The 17,527-nt window shown below is 37.8% G+C and overlaps 5 protein-coding genes and 1 long non-coding RNA gene across 8 annotated transcripts in view; 2 read left to right on the top strand and 4 right to left on the bottom strand.

Moving 5' to 3' along the window:
• Cen (cerebellar degeneration-related protein 2-like) overlaps positions 1 to 9,722 on the top strand; it is a 55,432-nt gene extending 45,710 nt beyond the window's left edge. For 2 of the 3 annotated variants that reach the window (XM_065299990.1, XM_065299991.1), the window contains exons 2-5: positions 6,034 to 6,530; positions 6,594 to 6,874; positions 6,940 to 7,090; positions 7,844 to 9,722. In XM_065299990.1, the coding sequence (XP_065156062.1) occupies positions 6,034 to 6,530; positions 6,594 to 6,874; positions 6,940 to 7,090; positions 7,844 to 8,998 (2,084 nt within the window). In that variant the 3' untranslated portion in view covers positions 8,999 to 9,722. Of the gene's footprint in view, positions 1 to 1,099; positions 1,541 to 6,033; positions 6,531 to 6,593; positions 6,875 to 6,939; positions 7,091 to 7,843 lie in introns of those variants that run through there. The other variant, XM_065299988.1, reaches the window with a different exon arrangement.
• On the top strand, positions 28 to 552 carry LOC135789925 (uncharacterized). The gene is made up of 2 exons (XR_010547681.1): positions 28 to 214; positions 295 to 552. It is a non-coding gene; the product is annotated as an uncharacterized lncRNA (long non-coding RNA).
• On the bottom strand, positions 9,635 to 11,050 carry LOC135789922 (uncharacterized). Its single transcript, XM_065299992.1, has one exon. The coding sequence runs from the start codon at positions 11,046 to 11,048 to the stop codon at positions 9,765 to 9,767; it is 1,284 nt and encodes a 427-aa protein (XP_065156064.1). The 5' UTR covers positions 11,049 to 11,050; the 3' UTR covers positions 9,635 to 9,764.
• Positions 10,763 to 12,011, bottom strand: LOC135789923 (uncharacterized). The gene is made up of 2 exons (XM_065299993.1): positions 11,478 to 12,011; positions 10,763 to 11,417 (listed from the first exon to the last, which is right to left on the bottom strand). The coding sequence occupies exons 1-2, from the start codon at positions 11,660 to 11,662 to the stop codon at positions 11,048 to 11,050; spliced, it is 555 nt and encodes a 184-aa protein (XP_065156065.1). The 5' UTR covers positions 11,663 to 12,011; the 3' UTR covers positions 10,763 to 11,047.
• A 422-nt stretch (positions 12,012 to 12,433) lies between these two features.
• Positions 12,434 to 13,057, bottom strand: LOC135789924 (uncharacterized). Its single transcript, XM_065299994.1, has 3 exons — positions 12,775 to 13,057; positions 12,696 to 12,715; positions 12,434 to 12,646 (listed from the first exon to the last, which is right to left on the bottom strand). Exons 1-3 carry the CDS (start codon positions 13,021 to 13,023, stop codon positions 12,511 to 12,513), a joined length of 405 nt encoding a protein of 134 aa, XP_065156066.1. The 5' UTR covers positions 13,024 to 13,057; the 3' UTR covers positions 12,434 to 12,510.
• Positions 13,058 to 14,822: 1,765 nt separating this feature from the next.
• Positions 14,823 to 17,510, bottom strand: LOC135789920 (uncharacterized). The gene is made up of 4 exons (XM_065299987.1): positions 17,295 to 17,510; positions 17,139 to 17,240; positions 17,024 to 17,077; positions 14,823 to 16,969 (listed from the first exon to the last, which is right to left on the bottom strand). The coding sequence occupies exons 1-4, from the start codon at positions 17,356 to 17,358 to the stop codon at positions 14,880 to 14,882; spliced, it is 2,310 nt and encodes a 769-aa protein (XP_065156059.1). The 5' UTR covers positions 17,359 to 17,510; the 3' UTR covers positions 14,823 to 14,879.
• Between the last annotated feature and the right edge of the window lie 17 nt (positions 17,511 to 17,527).

Below are 17,527 nucleotides of genomic sequence, written 5' to 3'. Positions count from 1 at the left end.
ATATTTAACTGCGCTTTTATGCAAATCTCGGGAAACGCGCGACTCGTCATGGCACTTAGCCGATCGACATCGACGCATTCTCTCATTCTCTCCTTCAATGCAAAAGCATACCTGCAGCAGGTATTCTATTAGTGAGTTATTCACTCAACAATTCCGCACGTCGGCGGCCACTATGAGTAGCTACTAGCTATGCCATACTCTAGTTGCTATCGAGGTTCGATTATATTACTATTACTTTAGTTGTGCGGCGTTAGTTTTATTCTGCCGCATTTCATATTAATTCATTGATCGCAGTAAACAGGTGCATGAACCCACCATGCACAAACGGCGCACACAGGAATGTTGCGAAAAATGTCGGAGGAGTGAAGAAGTGAACGTTGTGACGTGCGCCGAACAAAACGGTCAAAAAAAGCAAATAGTTTTTACTTTTACTCGAGACTTAAACTGCTGGCGTGGTTTAGGTGAGTAGCTATTTTAGGAACCCGCACTTTAATTCAAGGCTGGTGCAGTAATTAAACACCTTACAAGGATTTTCAGTTAGAATACAGTAAATTAGAAAATGGAGAAAATGAAAACCTGTTTTTTAGATAAAAGTAAGAATAGTGTATTCTTCACGTTGAGAGTAGATTTATCTGTTTGGAGCGATGTCATGTGTTTAAGAAGTGGTACCCACAATATTTTTAGCCCACCTGTTGTGTAAATAATTATTTTTTTCATAAAAATGAAGCAAAATTACAGATTTTTCGACTTAAAACTTGACTTAAACTAAAAGTACAATAATACCTTCGTAAACTCAGTAAGAAAGAGTTAAAGACACCCAGGAGCAAGACAAACATGTTCTGGCAGTGAACTCGAGACCATGATACTCTTCTTCTCATAGTTTCAACGCATCTTCAGATACAATCCAGAGAAGTACGTAGAGGAAATTGCAGCTTGTGTTGCAAACAAAATCGAGTATGTGCTCCTATTCTTAAGCTCGACGACTCTTTCCATTCTTTGGTGCGTTTGATGTGCACGTCGCTGGTGTTTCGACCACCTCTCTCGTCGCCGTCGCCGCGATAGTCAATCGCGACCATCGCGATCGGTGACCACGGCTCGCCGCAGTCAGTTGGTGCCTAGGTGTTGTCGACGTTAGAGGTGTGCGTGACGCGCATGCGCGTATGTGTGTGTGACTCCGGTGCAATGCACGCGTCCGCGCGTAACTTCGACAAGTGCGTTGGCCAATCGAACAGACAATAACAATTTGAGTAACCAAATATTTCCACAACTAATAATTCCATTGAAAAATGCTGTAACGAAACGCACAACGATGATATTTATTTAGTTCCTATCTGATGAAATTTATTTATTTTGACGAATTTTCGTTGTAAAGTAAAGTAAAACATCATGACATGATGATGCGTTTCTAAAGCTGAAACTTGGTGTTATACTTATGTAAGAGGTATCTGGGTAGAGAAGATGAGTGATTCACCGCAACCGATGAATTCGTTGGACTGTTGGGATTACACAATCGAGCTGGAATGTCTTCAAGGAACGGAAGGTACTATTATCTTTTTGTTCGCAGTTGAAAATTTAGTTTTCTGGATAAAAAGTTGTTAATCAACTCGCAAGTGCTGTAAAAATTGCTTATCGCATTTATTTTGAGTACATACAACGCACTTTGTTCGTTTGAACATATTGAAACATATTGAACCACTGATATTAAATACAAACAAATCGCACTATCAACTTAATTAATTTCAGTCAAACAGTATATTTGATCTAATATTTAGATATGATATAATTTTTGAAAAGTATTGATAAGCAATTCGCAACAATGAACATAATTATTTCTGCATTGTTATTAAATTAAAGAAGTGTTCATGCGTGGCCAGGTAAATCGCGCCGAGTCCGCACAATAATCGCGAAATTATTGCTACGACGTGCACGAATTTATCGCCGTATGAAAAATTTACCGACCGCACGAACGCGCAAATATTAAATATAAATTTTGTTTTTCAAGTTGTATATTAATGGTAAAATGGAATTATTTAATCTATAAATTATTTAGACCACAGGAATTTTAATATTTGGGTTCGTTATGGGTGTTTTCGTTAGCAAATAGTTCAAATTTCAGTGTAAAATTTCCACTTTTGTGTTAAAAAAAAAATGGTTCAAAAGTTAAAAATTACATTACTTTAAAAAATGCTTTAACGAATTGTTTCTTTTTGATTTATTTAAGTAATTATCATGTTTGACATTGAACTAAGCTTAAAATTTATTATATTTCTTAAATGTTCTCATTTCCTTATTTTAGTAACTTGATATACAATGTGTAACTTGGCTAAAACTTGAAACTACAACTTGTAATTATAGAAATGACAAAATACTGTAATTATCCATCGTCTATACTTACTTCTATACAATGTTAGATAGATACACAAATTGCACTACAATAAATAAAAATGACTGGCGGTTTATGAAACAGTGAAACATCACATCCTTCATAAACAAATCAAATACGATCCAAGTTTAACTAAACACATATTCATGTCCGACAAACCAGTTCTGATAATAATATAAACCATTGCGATTGAAATTGGCAAAAAAACGATAAAACTCGAAAACATCCTCATCCTAAATCGCTTTGTTCATCCGGCGTTAGCAAAAAAACCACACTAAAACTTAAAACAACTCAATTAAAGTAAATTGCATCATGTGTTTAAGCATGTACACATATATTAATTAAAATTAATTTATAAAAGATGCAAATAGCAGTATTGTTGAAAATAAAACGTTGAATTGTTTAAATTATTACCTGCACATTCGTCAAAATTGTACAGTGCTGAGTGACGCGGCACGTTTTGAAATAGAAAAATTATTCCATGATTTAAATAGTAATAGTGGTAATTATCATAAACAGCAAACTGCGGGCTGGCTCGAAAATGAAATCGAAGCGAGCGAAACGAAATCAAAATAAAAATCGAAACGTCGCCGTGTGCAAAGCGAAAATATAAGAATGCTTCAGGAGACGCGTTAATTATAGGCGCGTTAACCTCGAAAAATTATCATCGCGAGAAGAAGCAAAGCGAATTATTCATAGTTGATATTAATATTAATCACACAAACAAGTATAAAGTTTCTGTACATATTCACTTAAGGCATACTTGTTATGACTTAATTTGAACTTAAGACTGAACTTAAGTTGGCATGGAATAATTTAACCATGTGGAACTAATTTGCACTTTACATAAAATACTCAAAATATTCTGGTAAAAAACTGAAATTTTATTTTATTCTGAAATTACAGTTAAGTACAGTTTAGGTAAAAATATATTATTGCTATAGTGGAGTTATTTCCGTCACTTTCATTATCTTTATTGTTTATACCTATTTCAGGTTGTTTTTTAACAGTAACTTAAGTGCTATTTGCATACGTCATAAAGTTACTTGCTAAAAATACAAAACAAAACGCGAATACAAATTATAATGACTACGGACATAACAAGATTCAATTGGTGTAATGAAAGTAACACGGCAGTATATTTTTTGCTTACAATTAGTACTTACAATTACAAATTTGCTATAAATTAACAAATAAATTTTAACAAATAAATTTTAAAATATTGATATTTTTTTCAACTGCAGTGTTACTATTTATTTCTCACACGCTTTTCTTGATTTATAACCATGTTTTTGTTTACCTAACCTCAAAGTTTAACCTTTCACTACATAAGTAAGTACTGAAGATGATAAAAACATACCAAAGAACTAAATGAACTAGAAGCACTCGACTGTTTTAATTAATCCCAGCCGACGTGTAATTAGTAATTAACCTTAGCATTGAAAACATTGTTTTCAATTTCGTGCCGTAAGAAAAAATCCATAGCTGTGGGATTTCGCCTATTTTCCAACGAGATTAACATAAGTAAGGCGTCGTAGAACGTCGTCCAGATATGAGATAATCTTTTTGTTGAAAGTATACAATATAATAATCATTATAAGCACAAACACCAACAAACCACGAGAAACTAGAAACGCGCAACGGAGTAGTCGTACGAAGCAAGAAACAAGAAACATAACAATTAATAAATTAAAAAGATCACAATCTGTGATGATTATTTATGAGTATTATGACGATGAGCGGTGTGATTATGATAATCATACATAATTTTATTGTTTTATACTGAGTGTTTATTTTTTATTTATATATAAAGTCTTCGTTTGAAAATAAAAAAATTCTAGTTAATTAAATTTAAAAAATAAAAGATCTAGTCTAAAATAAATGGAATTGTTTGGTTTTTATAATTTTTAATTTAATTGTTTACGTCACTAGTTGAATTAAAAAGCGGTAGGATTATCATAACTTCAAACATAAAATTTTATTTTTTTTTAGTTTTTAATGATCTTAACTTGACTCTACATTAATTTATTTTTATTATTCGACGTTAGACAATGCAATATGTCGATGTCTGTGTACACTGCGGTCAGAATAACGAATTACGTAAAATCTACGTGCGTACACAGTGTTGCTGCAACACACCGCAATAATTTCATTTTACTATTGCTTATAACGCCCAAGCAAAATTATATATACTCATATAAAAAGTGGATTAAGTCTCTGTAAGACTATTTAAGGCAAGCGAGTGACTTAAATCTGAGTTCAACTTAGGATTGAGAATTAAAGTTTTATTTCTTACACATGTACGAATTTGTAGGCTTCTGCTTGAGTTCAAGTGAAATGCAAGCAGGAAGCAAATCAGCAGCTTTCTGGCTCTTGAAAGCGCACACGTACTCGTAGCTTAGTTAGTTAGTCGAGTTGGTTCACATTGAATTAACAGAAAACTAGGAACAGAGTGGAGAGTGTTAGATAAGACACAAGTAGCTTCATCATGCATCAAGCCACATGCATCGCCAAATTATTATCATTAATCATCAATCAGTCTGGAAACGAATTTGTGCATGTTACATGATTACAAAACAATGCAAAACATGCAAAAACAAAACCTGCAATTACACAGTATCAGCTTTATATTAATTGTTTGTAATAAGTATGAGAAAAACCTTGCTTTGCTTGAACTTTTGAACGTTTGTACGTTTCGATCATAAATTGTGTTATAACACGATGAAATGGGAAAGTGATTACTCAATTCAAGTTTTGTGTGATTCACTGTATTTTATTACACTTGGTTACCACTGTAAATTCATCAATTAATGCATTTTCATCGCATAATGTAAAGTTATACAAAAGTAATAAAAATTACAAAATAAAAAGTAATTGAAAAGTTAAATTAAATTCAAAACACGTTTAAGGTACTTTTAATGAGGTAATTAATCATTGCAGCTGTAAAGCTGCGAGTAATTAAATGTATTTGTGATTATGTTCGACTGCAGCGGAGAAAAAGAAACTCTCAATTTTTACATCGTTTTAGTTGTATTGTATTCTAACCTCAAATTTGGTCTTCAAAGGTGTAATTTATGCTGTGGAATAAAAACAGTGATTTCACACACACGCGGTCTACGCACAATTTGTTTTTGCCTCATTTCGCTGACAATATTCAAGTCTATAATTTTCCTCTATTAGACTCTCCGGGCGCCGGTCAGTTTTTTTTTTTTTTGGTTTGATTTTTTTGATCGGCGTGCGTATGTGCGTTAATTATTTTGCGACTTTCTTTGCGCGGTGGTCAGTCGGCGAACAATTTTCGAACACGCTCTACTTTATGCTTTGTAGACGCCTTTGGCGCGATGATTGCCTTCGATGTGTCTATGTCCTGTTGACTGTGATTTTTCTATTTGCCGCGTGCGGCACAAACTAGAACACTTGCGATTTTTATTCGCGGCGCGTTTTACGCTTTTTTAGATTTTCGAGCGTGCACCGGCCATCGCCGACTGGCGACTGCCAACTTTCCATCGACATTTCTAATTGTTAATGTACCGTACGAGTACGATCACCATCATTAATGCCTTCGTAGTGGTGAATTTTTATTGGTTTATTGTGCACCACATTCCAAACTATTCTGAGCTAGTGGTAACATTGTGTATGTTTGGTTGCAGACTTGCAGTTGGCTGCAGAACTTGGCAAAACTCTTCTCGAGCGCAATAAGGAACTAGAGATTACCGTCAAGCATCATATGAATATTATTGATGACCAGACACAGGAGATCGAATACCTTACCAAACAAACAGTGGCCCTACGAGAGGTAAATGATTCCCGGTTGAGGATCTATGAGCAGTTGGAAGTGAGCATCCAAGATCTAGAGCGAGCTAATCACAGGCTACTAATCGACTGCGGCAATGAAAAGAAAAATTCAAAATCAGTGACTGCTAGCCTGGAGGCTAGTGAGCAAAAATGCGAAGAACTGCAAGCCACTGTTGATAGACTAAGAAAGGAGCTTGATGCTGCTAATAGGGAATTACAAGCGCAGAAGGAGAGCAATGGAACTGCTGAGCAGGTGGTTGCTAAATACACGAGACTGAATAACGACGACGATGTGGACGAGGTGGACAGGCCAGAAAGTCCTCTGCAGACGCCTACCCCACATAGGAAATCTGTAAGTTTTCAAACCAAATCAAATCAATTCAGATTTTATTATCATTTATTTTTCATTTTAAAGGTATTGTGTGCGGGTAACATCAGAACGGACAAATCACAGGAGACTCAAACTCCTCCAAACAAGGATGACAAAAACTCTGAAGTGGCACAACTCCTGCAAAGGTTACAGGATGCGCATGCGCAGGCGATGCAAGAATCACGTAGAATTACCGAACTGGAAGACCAGTTGCAGTCGATGGTACAACAAAACCAAGAGTTGGAAAGCCAGATTATGGGTATTCAACAGAAGGGTTGTGAGATGAAGAGTATGCATGAGGAGTTCAGCTTGTTGGAGGAAGTCAGGTTAGAACATAACCAAATTTAAATTTGGGATTATAAGGTTTTAATGTATTTTTGTGGGTTTATAGACAAGGACAAGTATGCCGCAAATGTGGGATGGTGGATCCAGCCGACGACATGTCGCAGAGCTTGTGCGATGACCGCGAGGACGATGTGAGCATGATGGACGCAATGGCGGCGGACACGCAACACCGCACCTCGTTCTACATGGAAGTGCAGGTATTTATGCGTGCATTGTCTTCAAATTTGAATAGTTGGTTTGCATGTTTGGTGTTTGTGTCATGTTATTGTCATTTATCGTCGTCGGCTTCCTGATCGCTTGCTTTCATCCATTCCTGCTTCTCCCATAAATGCATCCAATTGCAACAGCATAATATAAATAACGGAAGATTAAATAAAATTCGAGATTTAAATTATTGAATAATATTACATGCCGACCATTTTAAACTATTCACCAAAATTTTAAAGTTATCTTTGACATAACTTACACATACACATATTTTGCTTTTGATATCATTTTGAGCTAATATTTTTATAAGTTAGTGATAAGTTAGTTTTGCATGGTTTTTTAAATAGTTTGGATGATTTTGATTTGATTAGGAGATAGCTCATCTCCGTCGCGAGCGTTGCGCAGCTAAAAATGGCCGCCGCCGTTCGCACCGGATGCATTGGATGATGCCCTCGACCATGTCGTTGTACACCCTTATTGTTGACCTTGTACTTTCCCTCAAAGACCAATACCTTGTTCCGTTCGTGTACAAATCCTTCACGTATCCGATGCTCTTGCTGCATCTGATAAGGCACGATAAAAAGTTGCATCGCTTGTGAGCATGCCGTCGCCGCCAGGTAGGTGAGATTTTTTGCTTGCTTTACTAACCGCTGTATATATGTAGTAATATGTTGTAGTTATGTATTCATTATTTTTAAAATGGGCACTAACTGATTTTTAACGTCTGAATGTTGGGTTTTCAGGAATATGCTAAAACATCAACGCCACCACGTGAACATGTGAACTTGTACAGAGATTTGGTAGAAAAGTACGAAGCTCTCAAAAAGGTTCAGAAGGATATTCGGCCTGGAAAGATGCATAACACTTCTAACATGACCTTACAAGAAGAATTAGCTATGTCGGGTGATTTTAAGGATACTGATGAGGAGAGTGGACATGGAGACAGCTTGCGCACTGAGCAACAGAAAAAGGTCAGGAAGACATTTTCGCAGACACCAACAGATTTCTCAGAGGCGGAAACGACCAGTTCTTCCGGTTACTCGGATGAGACCAGTAACAAAGGCACGCAAACCGAGAGGCGGCCAGGGTCATTTCTGTGCAAAATTGGCGATGGAGAAGATTGCATTAGCATCTACGACGATGCCGCAAATATTGACGGGCGATTTCGTCAACGACCTGAGTTCCGAGAGCTCTTTGGTGAAATCTTCAGCGTACTCAAGAAGGCGGCGAAGAATGCGGACGAGAACAAAGAGCTGCCGCTGTTGGACGACGAGTGCAAGGTTGCTCCGAAGGTACCTCCTGTCACTCCTTGCACTGAAGCTCTTCCCGACTTCCCCGACAATTGCACCGATGATACTCAGAGCGTACTTTCTTCAGCCATGTCTGAACTATCTACAAGCCAGGCTGAGCCGATTACTTTGATTGAGAACATCCATCTCTCTGAACCGGTTGTAAAACCACAGGAACCTGTATTACGTCCGCTCATCCGCCAGCCATTGGAATCCTTGACTGGAAACAACGTACGCAAGCGCTCGTCGTCTCGTAAGAAGAACAAGCAGTTCCAGGACAGGAGTGATTCGCCAGTGACTCATATTTTGGGCAGTCCGACCATCCGATATGTCAGTCGTCCTTCCTCTGGAAGACGTCGCCGTGGACGTGATGCTAACCAACCAAACAACGAAAACTCTGAGGGTGCGTGGAATGGCAGCACTGTCCAGTTCTTCTCACGCAATGCTCCATCTCCTACGCCGAGTCAAAGCAGTTTGGACTTCAAACCTAGCGTCGCCTCACAGGAACTTCATAAGTTGAAGAAACTTGAGAAGTCCTACGCAGATGTCCTGCGCGGTAATCAGGTTCCCAAGCAACGCCGCGACAACTACCGCGGACGACGGAAGTAAACGCAAGACAACCAAAAATGAAAAAAAAAAAATCAATGTGTATATTTTCCGTCTTTTTAATTCGTGTGTCACGCGTTTAACTATTCGTCCTAGTTTCGTGTAAATATTGTTTTTATGTTTTAATTATTGAAGTAGGTTGTATCGGACGTAAGTATCTTAATTTGCCATCCAAGTTTATATCAAGTAAGCTTAACTGAATCTAAAAAATCATGCGTTGTTGCCTTTGAAGATATCGGCGACGACTTTTTAAAATGATTTTATATCTAATGTTCTTCTTATGTTATAATAAGTCGTAATATTTACACAACTTCGTTTTGCAATCTTATTAATTAACTATTGTATGTTTGTGCGCGTGTATTTAATTATTTGATTACTATTTAGCGTTTTTACAAATGAGGTTGAAACGAAGATTTTAATCCGCAAAAAAAATTGAACAAAAAACTCAAAAATGCAAAAATAAGATATCATTAACGTGTAGTTCGAGCAAGAATTCGAAGAAGATTGTGCCAACAACTATTTTTTTAGACTTAAACAAGCAACTATTAGCCGCGGTAGCTTTCAGTACATTCAAGACTTACTTGGACTTTTACCCTCTACGAATTAATACAAGTACGTAATAATCAATTAGACTAGTAGTGAGTCAAATGTTGATTGATTATAGCACATCGATGATAACATAACAAACAAATGAAATAAACATGATAATTACTTGTATAAAATCTTATATCATCTGGCTTGATATTGCATAAAAAATAGTGGTAAATATTTATTTTTTAGTTCCTTCTTTGCCTTCATTATTCTCTTTTTCTTCTTCGTCAGAATCATGTTCTTCCTCTTCATCTTTTTTGTTTTTGTCGTTTTTCTTATCCTCCTTGTCGTCTTGTTCCTTTGAATTATTTGAACAAGCAACACTAGATTTTGAATTACTTTTCTTCTCCTTATCTTCCTTTGGCTTGCCATCGCAACTATCGTCGGCACAACTTTCAAACTTCCGTGAAATAATGTCTTTCAACTCCTGGTCTCTTTCATCGAGATAAGGTTGGAATTCCTTGTCAGTATTTCCAATGTATGCTTCAATTGAGTGCAACCTATCCAACTCTGCAAGAATCTTTTTCAATTGGTCCTTTCTCATATTATTCAAAAACGAGTTGACCCTGTCATCCGCATTACACACTGATTCCTTCTTCTTCTCTGGAGTCTGGTTTAAAACATAATTATGCAATCTCATGTCATTGTATGTTATTGAGAAGGGATAGTTAGGTTTTTTCATACAACCGCCTTCACTACTTGTTCCTGAAGCGGAATCATCATCATCAGAGAATCTAACGGAGGAACTTCCACCACCACAAGTACAGGACTTCTTTCCATCTTGTTTCTCACTTTTGTTGCTACTTTTTTTACTTTCTTCATCTTCTACATTTTCATCATTTCTGATGGAATTTGCTTGTGGATTAAAGGACGAAGATGAAGACTTTTGTGATGGAATGGTATCGGCTAAATCGGCATATTGCTCAATCAACTCATCAGTGATGGATTCAATACAGTGTGTTATATCGCGAGGATAAGTCGAGTCTTTATCTTTGACATTTTTAAGAAAACTGTATGCCCAATGGAGTTGATTAATACCCAAAGGTATATCCACTTCTTCAGAAGCGTACAAACTCCATACCACCGCTATGCTGTGATCCAATTGAACATGAAACGGTGGACATCGCACCATTTTTTTAATGGTAGCACTGTTGGAGTCATCAGAAACACGAAATATATACGGGATTGGTTTGTATTTTTCAGATTTAGGTTCGATGACAGGAATGGCGTTCACAGTAGAGTGGTGCACCCGAATTGCTGTATCGTCAAAATTATTTTGTGATTTATAAGAAGGAAGGGTATGGAATGACTCAGATTCATCTTTAGTGGCATTACTTTCTTGATCACTACATTTTTTCTGTTTACGACTCATTTTAGCACGATAAAATTTTAATATAAATGTGAAATGTATAAATGTCAGTATAATTGAACCAATAGATGACATTTTGTCATTAAGTGACATTATTTGCCTTTATCTTGTTCTTCCTCTTCTTCTTCTTCGTCTTCTTCATCTATCTTACCACAATGTTTACTATCTTCTTCATGGTTTTCTTGTGCATCACTGTAGGTCTCATCTGTAACCATATTAATATGATTCAATAGACCCTGAATATTAGGTGGCGTATTCCCGTCATAATCTTTAATGCATTCCAAATAAGCAGTTGCGGTTTTCATTTGGAATTCTGTTGGTTGATTACCAGACGCAAGCAACATTACAACACTCATAACGTTGCCAATCACATTAAATTCTTCTCCAATGGAATTGCTTAAAAGCGATGTTGATGTTTCTTCGTCAGCGTCTGACCAAGCAATTTCAGTATCAGATTCATATCTGTGGTCAATTTGTAAACGTATTTATTTATTATTTACAACGTTAAGTGAAATTTATTACCCTCTGCAAGAACATGAATTTCTACTATGCAATCGTTCCAGATCTTCAGATTGACACTTCACATAATCTGGTGAGACTTTTAAATAACCACCACCTCGAGGTTTTGCATAATAAATATCTTTATCAGTGCTTTTTGTTGAAGTACGAGATTTTGATGTTTTTGAGGATGTACATACGGTGGACATGATTACCTTTTTATGATTCGAGTAAAACAGTAAATTTAGGCATTTGACAGATTGTTCTAGTCAGTCATTAAATTATTAGCATAATGTCGCGGTACCACAATATTTATTGTTCGTGTTGTAATTTCAACGCGGATTTATCCGCCAATGAACATTTTATCGTTAAAAATGTAGGAGGCAATAATCACCACGACGTAGATTATTCCGACAAGCCCATTAAAATAAATTATAAACGTGCCATTGAAAATTTACTCTACATTTACCCTGATATCACCGATAAAGAGTTTTGTAATCTATTGGACATCGTTGAAGAGATCGAAATTGAAAAATTCAAGAAAAAATTGAAACACTATCAAAATACAAGAAGGCACTATTTAAGTCAAGCAAAGTCTAATATTTTCTAGTATCATTTTTTGACGTACACATTTCCCACAACTAGTAAAATTTTTGTAAGAAATGTCCAGTTCAAAGTGTGTCGAGAAGGTTAGCTGCGGTTGTAATTATGATGATACCGGAGAAGAAGCTCTCAGTATGTGCATCGCTCATGATTCTACAATTGATCAGGAAACAACTGAAAAGCACGACTTGACCAGAAACGTATGGGAACAGTTCCGGCCACCATCGCACTTTACCACCGCCAAACCAACTGTTACTGCCCGCCAACTTGATATTACCCGAAAGATGTTGGATGGAAGTGATGCAAAAGGAAGTAAAAATAATTCCAACAAGACACAGAAAAAGTTAAAAATCCCTGAAGACCAGAATAGCAGCCGATAATGTTTTATGAAATTTATGTAACAAATATGATTCTATGATATATCAAATATGCATGGACACAATATATTTTGAGCTTATTTGGTTTTGTTGGCGGCTTTTTCTCCTGCTAGAAACGATGCGTTGGAAAGTAGTTTCCGGCGTGCTCGCTGAAATTCTTCGAGGTCTCGTAAAAATTGCTCGCGTTCTTTTCGCTCAGTTGCGTCCAAGTCACTAAAATATACATAATAGTGGTGTATGTTTATATATTGGGTTTACTTACGCGGGTTTGTTTCCTGTCCCTAAAACAAAATATTTGAGGTAATATTAATGTATTTTAATTTATTTACTGGATTTTGTACCTTTGCTGCATCGTAATGTCCTTTATTAGAGCCTTGTCCTTCCTTGTTCTTGCTTTTCTTGCCACAGCACTTTTTAACTGCGGGGTTCATTTCATCCATTGACGTCTTGCGCTTAGCGACAACAATTGGTTGCTTCTGCAGTGCGGACGGGATCTCGATGATAGTTGTTTCGCCCGGATTAATCATTCCTTTTGGAATGACCACCTTCTGGACTTGCCCTTTGTCTTTGTTGCCCTTCTTGCAGGACATCTTCTCATACTATATGATTTGCATTTGGAATTTGGAGCGAGATTTTACATGATGCGGACGTAGACATACATGACGTGCGCGTCACATAATTTCAAACAAATATTAAAAAGTTACAACTGCCAAAAGTTTATGTCAAATCACATAAAACATAAAATTATACAAAAATGTTTGAGTGTAGATGAATTGTTATTTGATAATGTATTAATTTGGGTCCTGCTTTATTTTGCACTATCTTCCGCCCGGTGAACATCCGGAGGATCCGGAAAAGTTTACAGGTGGTTGTGTATTCGAAATTGTTGTTGTTACTTCTACTAATCGTCGACGCGCCTGCTGAAACATCGCGAGATCTGAGTTGATTTGATCACGTTCCGTGCATTCCAGTTCATCAAGATGTCGCTGCACATCATTGTTTAAGTTGCCTGCACGAGGTTGAGCTGGACAGGTACCTCCTGCTCCACTGGCACCGGCGCACTGTCCTGGGCATTTCATCATAGGTGTACTTTGTCCGCCTTGACGGATACCTCTTGCAAAATCGCTTTGGTTCATTGGGCTCATGCCTATGTTTCCACTATAAGATTTTCCTGGCATTCCTTGCCCTCCAGGGGCACCCGGGGTACATGGACTTCCTGGATCTCCGGGTTTTCCTGACGGGCCTACACCTCGTTCACTTGAAGGTGTTTCAGTAACAACTTTTTTGATAATTTTTGTAAATGTTTTGTTGTGACCCGGATTGGCTGGACCTCCTACACCGCTCGGGCCTGCTCCTCCTGCTCCACCAGGTTGTGCACCAGCACAACCAGGTCCTGGAATTGGTCCGCGTAGGGGCGGTCTTGGGGGACCTACTTCAAAACTAGCTGGTTCGATATTATAAGTTGAATATAAACCCAGGGACGGTGTTGTTGAATAGTTTCCAGTATCGTAATCGAAGTCCGAAAAATCTGATGTGTAAGTTCCAGGGCTGCTTCCGGCACCAGATCCAACGTTATAAGTTGCATTCCCACTCTGTGCTCCTGCACAAGTAAAAGTTCTTCCACCGGCAGGTGGTGGTGGTGAACGAGTATATGTTGCGTTGCCTATACCAGCACCAGCGCCACCTCTTCCACCATAGCTTCCACCGGCAGGACTGCCCGAGTAGTCTTCATCATCATCTTCGTCATCATCTTCTTCTTCCTCAGTTGTTATTATTGTTGTTGACGTAGTAGTTCGGGTTCGTTGAGGAGGTGATGATGCTCCACTAGGGTTACTATAGTACGATGAGGGCATAGTACTGCCACCATAAGGAGAATATCTACCATCATCTGAGCTGTACAACCCGCTGGCTCCACAACTTGCTGGACAGTCGAAGGATTGCATTTCACCGGAGGTCATTAGATCCAAATCAGGTGATCCCATGAACGACGAAGGTGGCGTCGCCCGTGGCCGATATTGAGTGTTTCCCGGCGGAGGCCTATTTGCAGGTGGCCGGTAACCAGTCATAAGCGCTCTTGGCGGTGAACCCCCTCGCGAATTTTGTGAGCGCGGCCTTACTTGAACACCAGGTCCCGCACATGGTCTCGGGCTTGCAGGAGATCTTGGTCTTATTCTTAAATTGGGATTAACTCCCGCGTTATCAGGACACCCTTTGGAGCTCGCCATTGAAGTGGGGACGCGTTATTTTAAAGAAATAGTTACACCATTATCAGATAATGCAAAAAAGCACACAACGCAGAATTTTATGTGAATCTAAGATCTCAACCAAAATATAATTTTGACAATCAACAAAATTTTTCGGAATCATAACAACCATCAAAACAATCAAGTATCGTTATTTACATTTTATCTCATTCTCCGAGTTACAAATTTAACTGCAATGTATCTTATTTTTTAAGTCCTCGATTTATGGACTCTAACAAATTTCTTCGGGCCAATTGCCATTGTCTGAGGTTTTTTTGTAATTCTTTCATCTCTTTCACTTCAATGTCTGACAACTCGCCTAAATCAGGTGAACTGCTTCTGCCTCTAGTATTAGAACAAACTTTATCTATTGTATCACTTGATGACGAAGAAAGATTATGATCACTTTTAGTTGGTTTATCATCATCCATATCACTGGGGTCACATACACAAGGAATTTCATCATCTTCTTCAATTTCTTCCATTTTACTTGTTTTCTTGCTATTTGTACAAGTTTGCGCACACGCCTCTTTGGATTCTTTAGGATAAACTTTTTCGATTTCCTCAACTTTTTTCTGTAGTTTATTCCACAGCATAGTGTCCCACTGGGAGCTGTGGCTCTTTTGCAATGCTGCTAATTGTTCATTCAAATCGCCTTCAATATCTTTTGAACGACATGGATACGAATCTCGATCCGCACGATACTTATCAAGTATTTCCGCTTTTTCCATATCTTGAATCTTCTTTAGCCTCCTCTCTTGACAAGTCATATTTGAGTTAGAACTGAAGTTTAACGAATCAATAATGGTTTTAATTTCAGTATTTGTTTCTTTTCTCAGGCGAATCCACTCATCAACAAAAATCGAGCTCAAATTCTCAACTTGGTGAACTCTTCGTTTTTCATAGTGATGATCAAGCATGATTTTAACCTGCGCATGACACTTCCGGAAGACTGCAAGCAATGCTCTAAAAATAGGTTCGTAGTTTTCCATTGTTGCTTCAGTGTCACGTTGTTCCATCACTTGTTTAACTGCATCCATTGCATACCACAAGTCATTCATAATGTCCACATGAACATTGTTTAACTCTAAGCGATCTGAGTGTGGGAATGATTTACTTTTTGACGATTGACACTCGGTACATTCGTCCTCTAGCTTTTTCTCCAGTTCCTCGCATATTTTAAACTGTTTCGCCAAAATTTCCTGCAGAGCCAAACCCATTTCAAAAATAAGTTCATTGAAGTCTTCCCCTGGAGAACAACCGCATTTATTATTTTCGTAGTTCTCCCATGTGGCAATAAAGTCTTCTTCCATTTGATCTGTTAATTTCATATATTCGTGATGGTAGGCAGACATTGTATCACTGTCTATATCAGACTCTGCCAGTGAAGAGTATTCATCAGCTAATTCAATGTCTTTCGCACAGAATTCATTGATTAATTCAACTATAAGTTTTGTAAATTCATTGGCTATGTTTTTCTCGTCATCTTTAATTTCAGACTGATTTAAGGGGTTTGCAAACATTGCACTTTTGTTTATCGGAGCATTGATGGAAACCAAGGAACCTTTTGAGTTTTTCTCATGGTTCATTTCATGATATAGTTGTTTTCGTCTGTTCATTAAATCATTATAAATACTGACTATTTCCGCTCGGAAATTGTTTTCCATTTGATTGGCAGCTTTCTCCTGAGCGCGTTTCTCCTTACAATCCATATCTTGATGGCTCCATTTGAGACTTCGTTCCATGCAACTCCGCATACGTTTACGTCTAATCAACGTTGATATAATGATAATTCTCAAAGAGGCAACGAAATCGTTGTAAAGTTTGTCCATCTTTCCTTTTCCACTCGAGCAACTGCCAGGACACGGGGGTCTGTCCTGTTTGCCGATTTGGGATGGAGTGGGGGTAGCCCAAGCTTTTGTTTCATTTCGTGTCGGCGAACTGTACGACCCGAGGTACGAAGGACGTTTAGGTGATTGGCTTCGCGGATCACTTCCACTGTAACTGGGGTAAGTACTTGCATAACTCTCTGGCGTTGGTTGTGGTTTTGGTGGTGCACGACTTTGCGGTGGTAATTCGGAATAGTAGTGCGTAGTGGGCGGTTGATTGATGCGTGCTCTAGCGGGAGATCTTGGCGCGTAAGACGTGTACGACTCTGGGCTTATATTTGATGTTTCGTAGATAATCTTTCTTGTTATGTAAGGAGTATTAGGATTTGGTGGAGGTGGTCTTGAGCGATTAGGCGTGGGTGATCTTTGCGTTTGGGGTTGGTAATATTCAGGAACCGATTGGTCTAAAATAGAAAATTTACTAATTTGTTTAACATTTTGAAACTATATTTACTTACTAGGGGCATATTCATTATAATATCCTGCATGGGGCGTTGTTGAATGGGGACCGTCTGGGAATACATAAATATTAATTATTTTTTAAACATTATATACTATTTTTGTAATAATAACTTGATCTTGGAGTAAATAATTGTTGTGGCTTAATTGGGCTTTGATAATCATTGGGATTTTGTGGACTGGCACCTCTAGGAGTTGATGCTGAACTGGGATCAACTAAAATTGTTTATATTTAATACAAATATGTTCTGGTGTTTAAAAGAATCGTACATGTTGTATTCATGCTCGTGTTCCAATTTCCGCTAGACCTCGGTATTCGATTGGGGCAAGACATGTTGGCGCTCTGCTGAATTTAACAATTTAAGGAACAACAAAAGAAAACAAAACGATGTGGGCAAATATCACTGATGATTTTTGATTGAAATTGGAATTTTTAAACTGACAACACATCTGACATCGTTTAACACTTTTACTGTCAAAATATGCGTTATTGCAGCTCTATT

The sequence above is a fragment of the Atheta coriaria genome, unplaced genomic scaffold (assembly GCF_025399875.1).
Source record: "Atheta coriaria isolate IRGN ID8LTWV9N9 unplaced genomic scaffold, Caltech_Dcor_3.1 hic_scaffold_3_pilon, whole genome shotgun sequence".
Classification (NCBI taxonomy): domain Eukaryota; kingdom Metazoa; phylum Arthropoda; class Insecta; order Coleoptera; family Staphylinidae; genus Dalotia; species Dalotia coriaria.
Note: the sequence above shows the minus strand (reverse complement) of the source record. Positions and strands in the feature narration are given on the sequence as shown.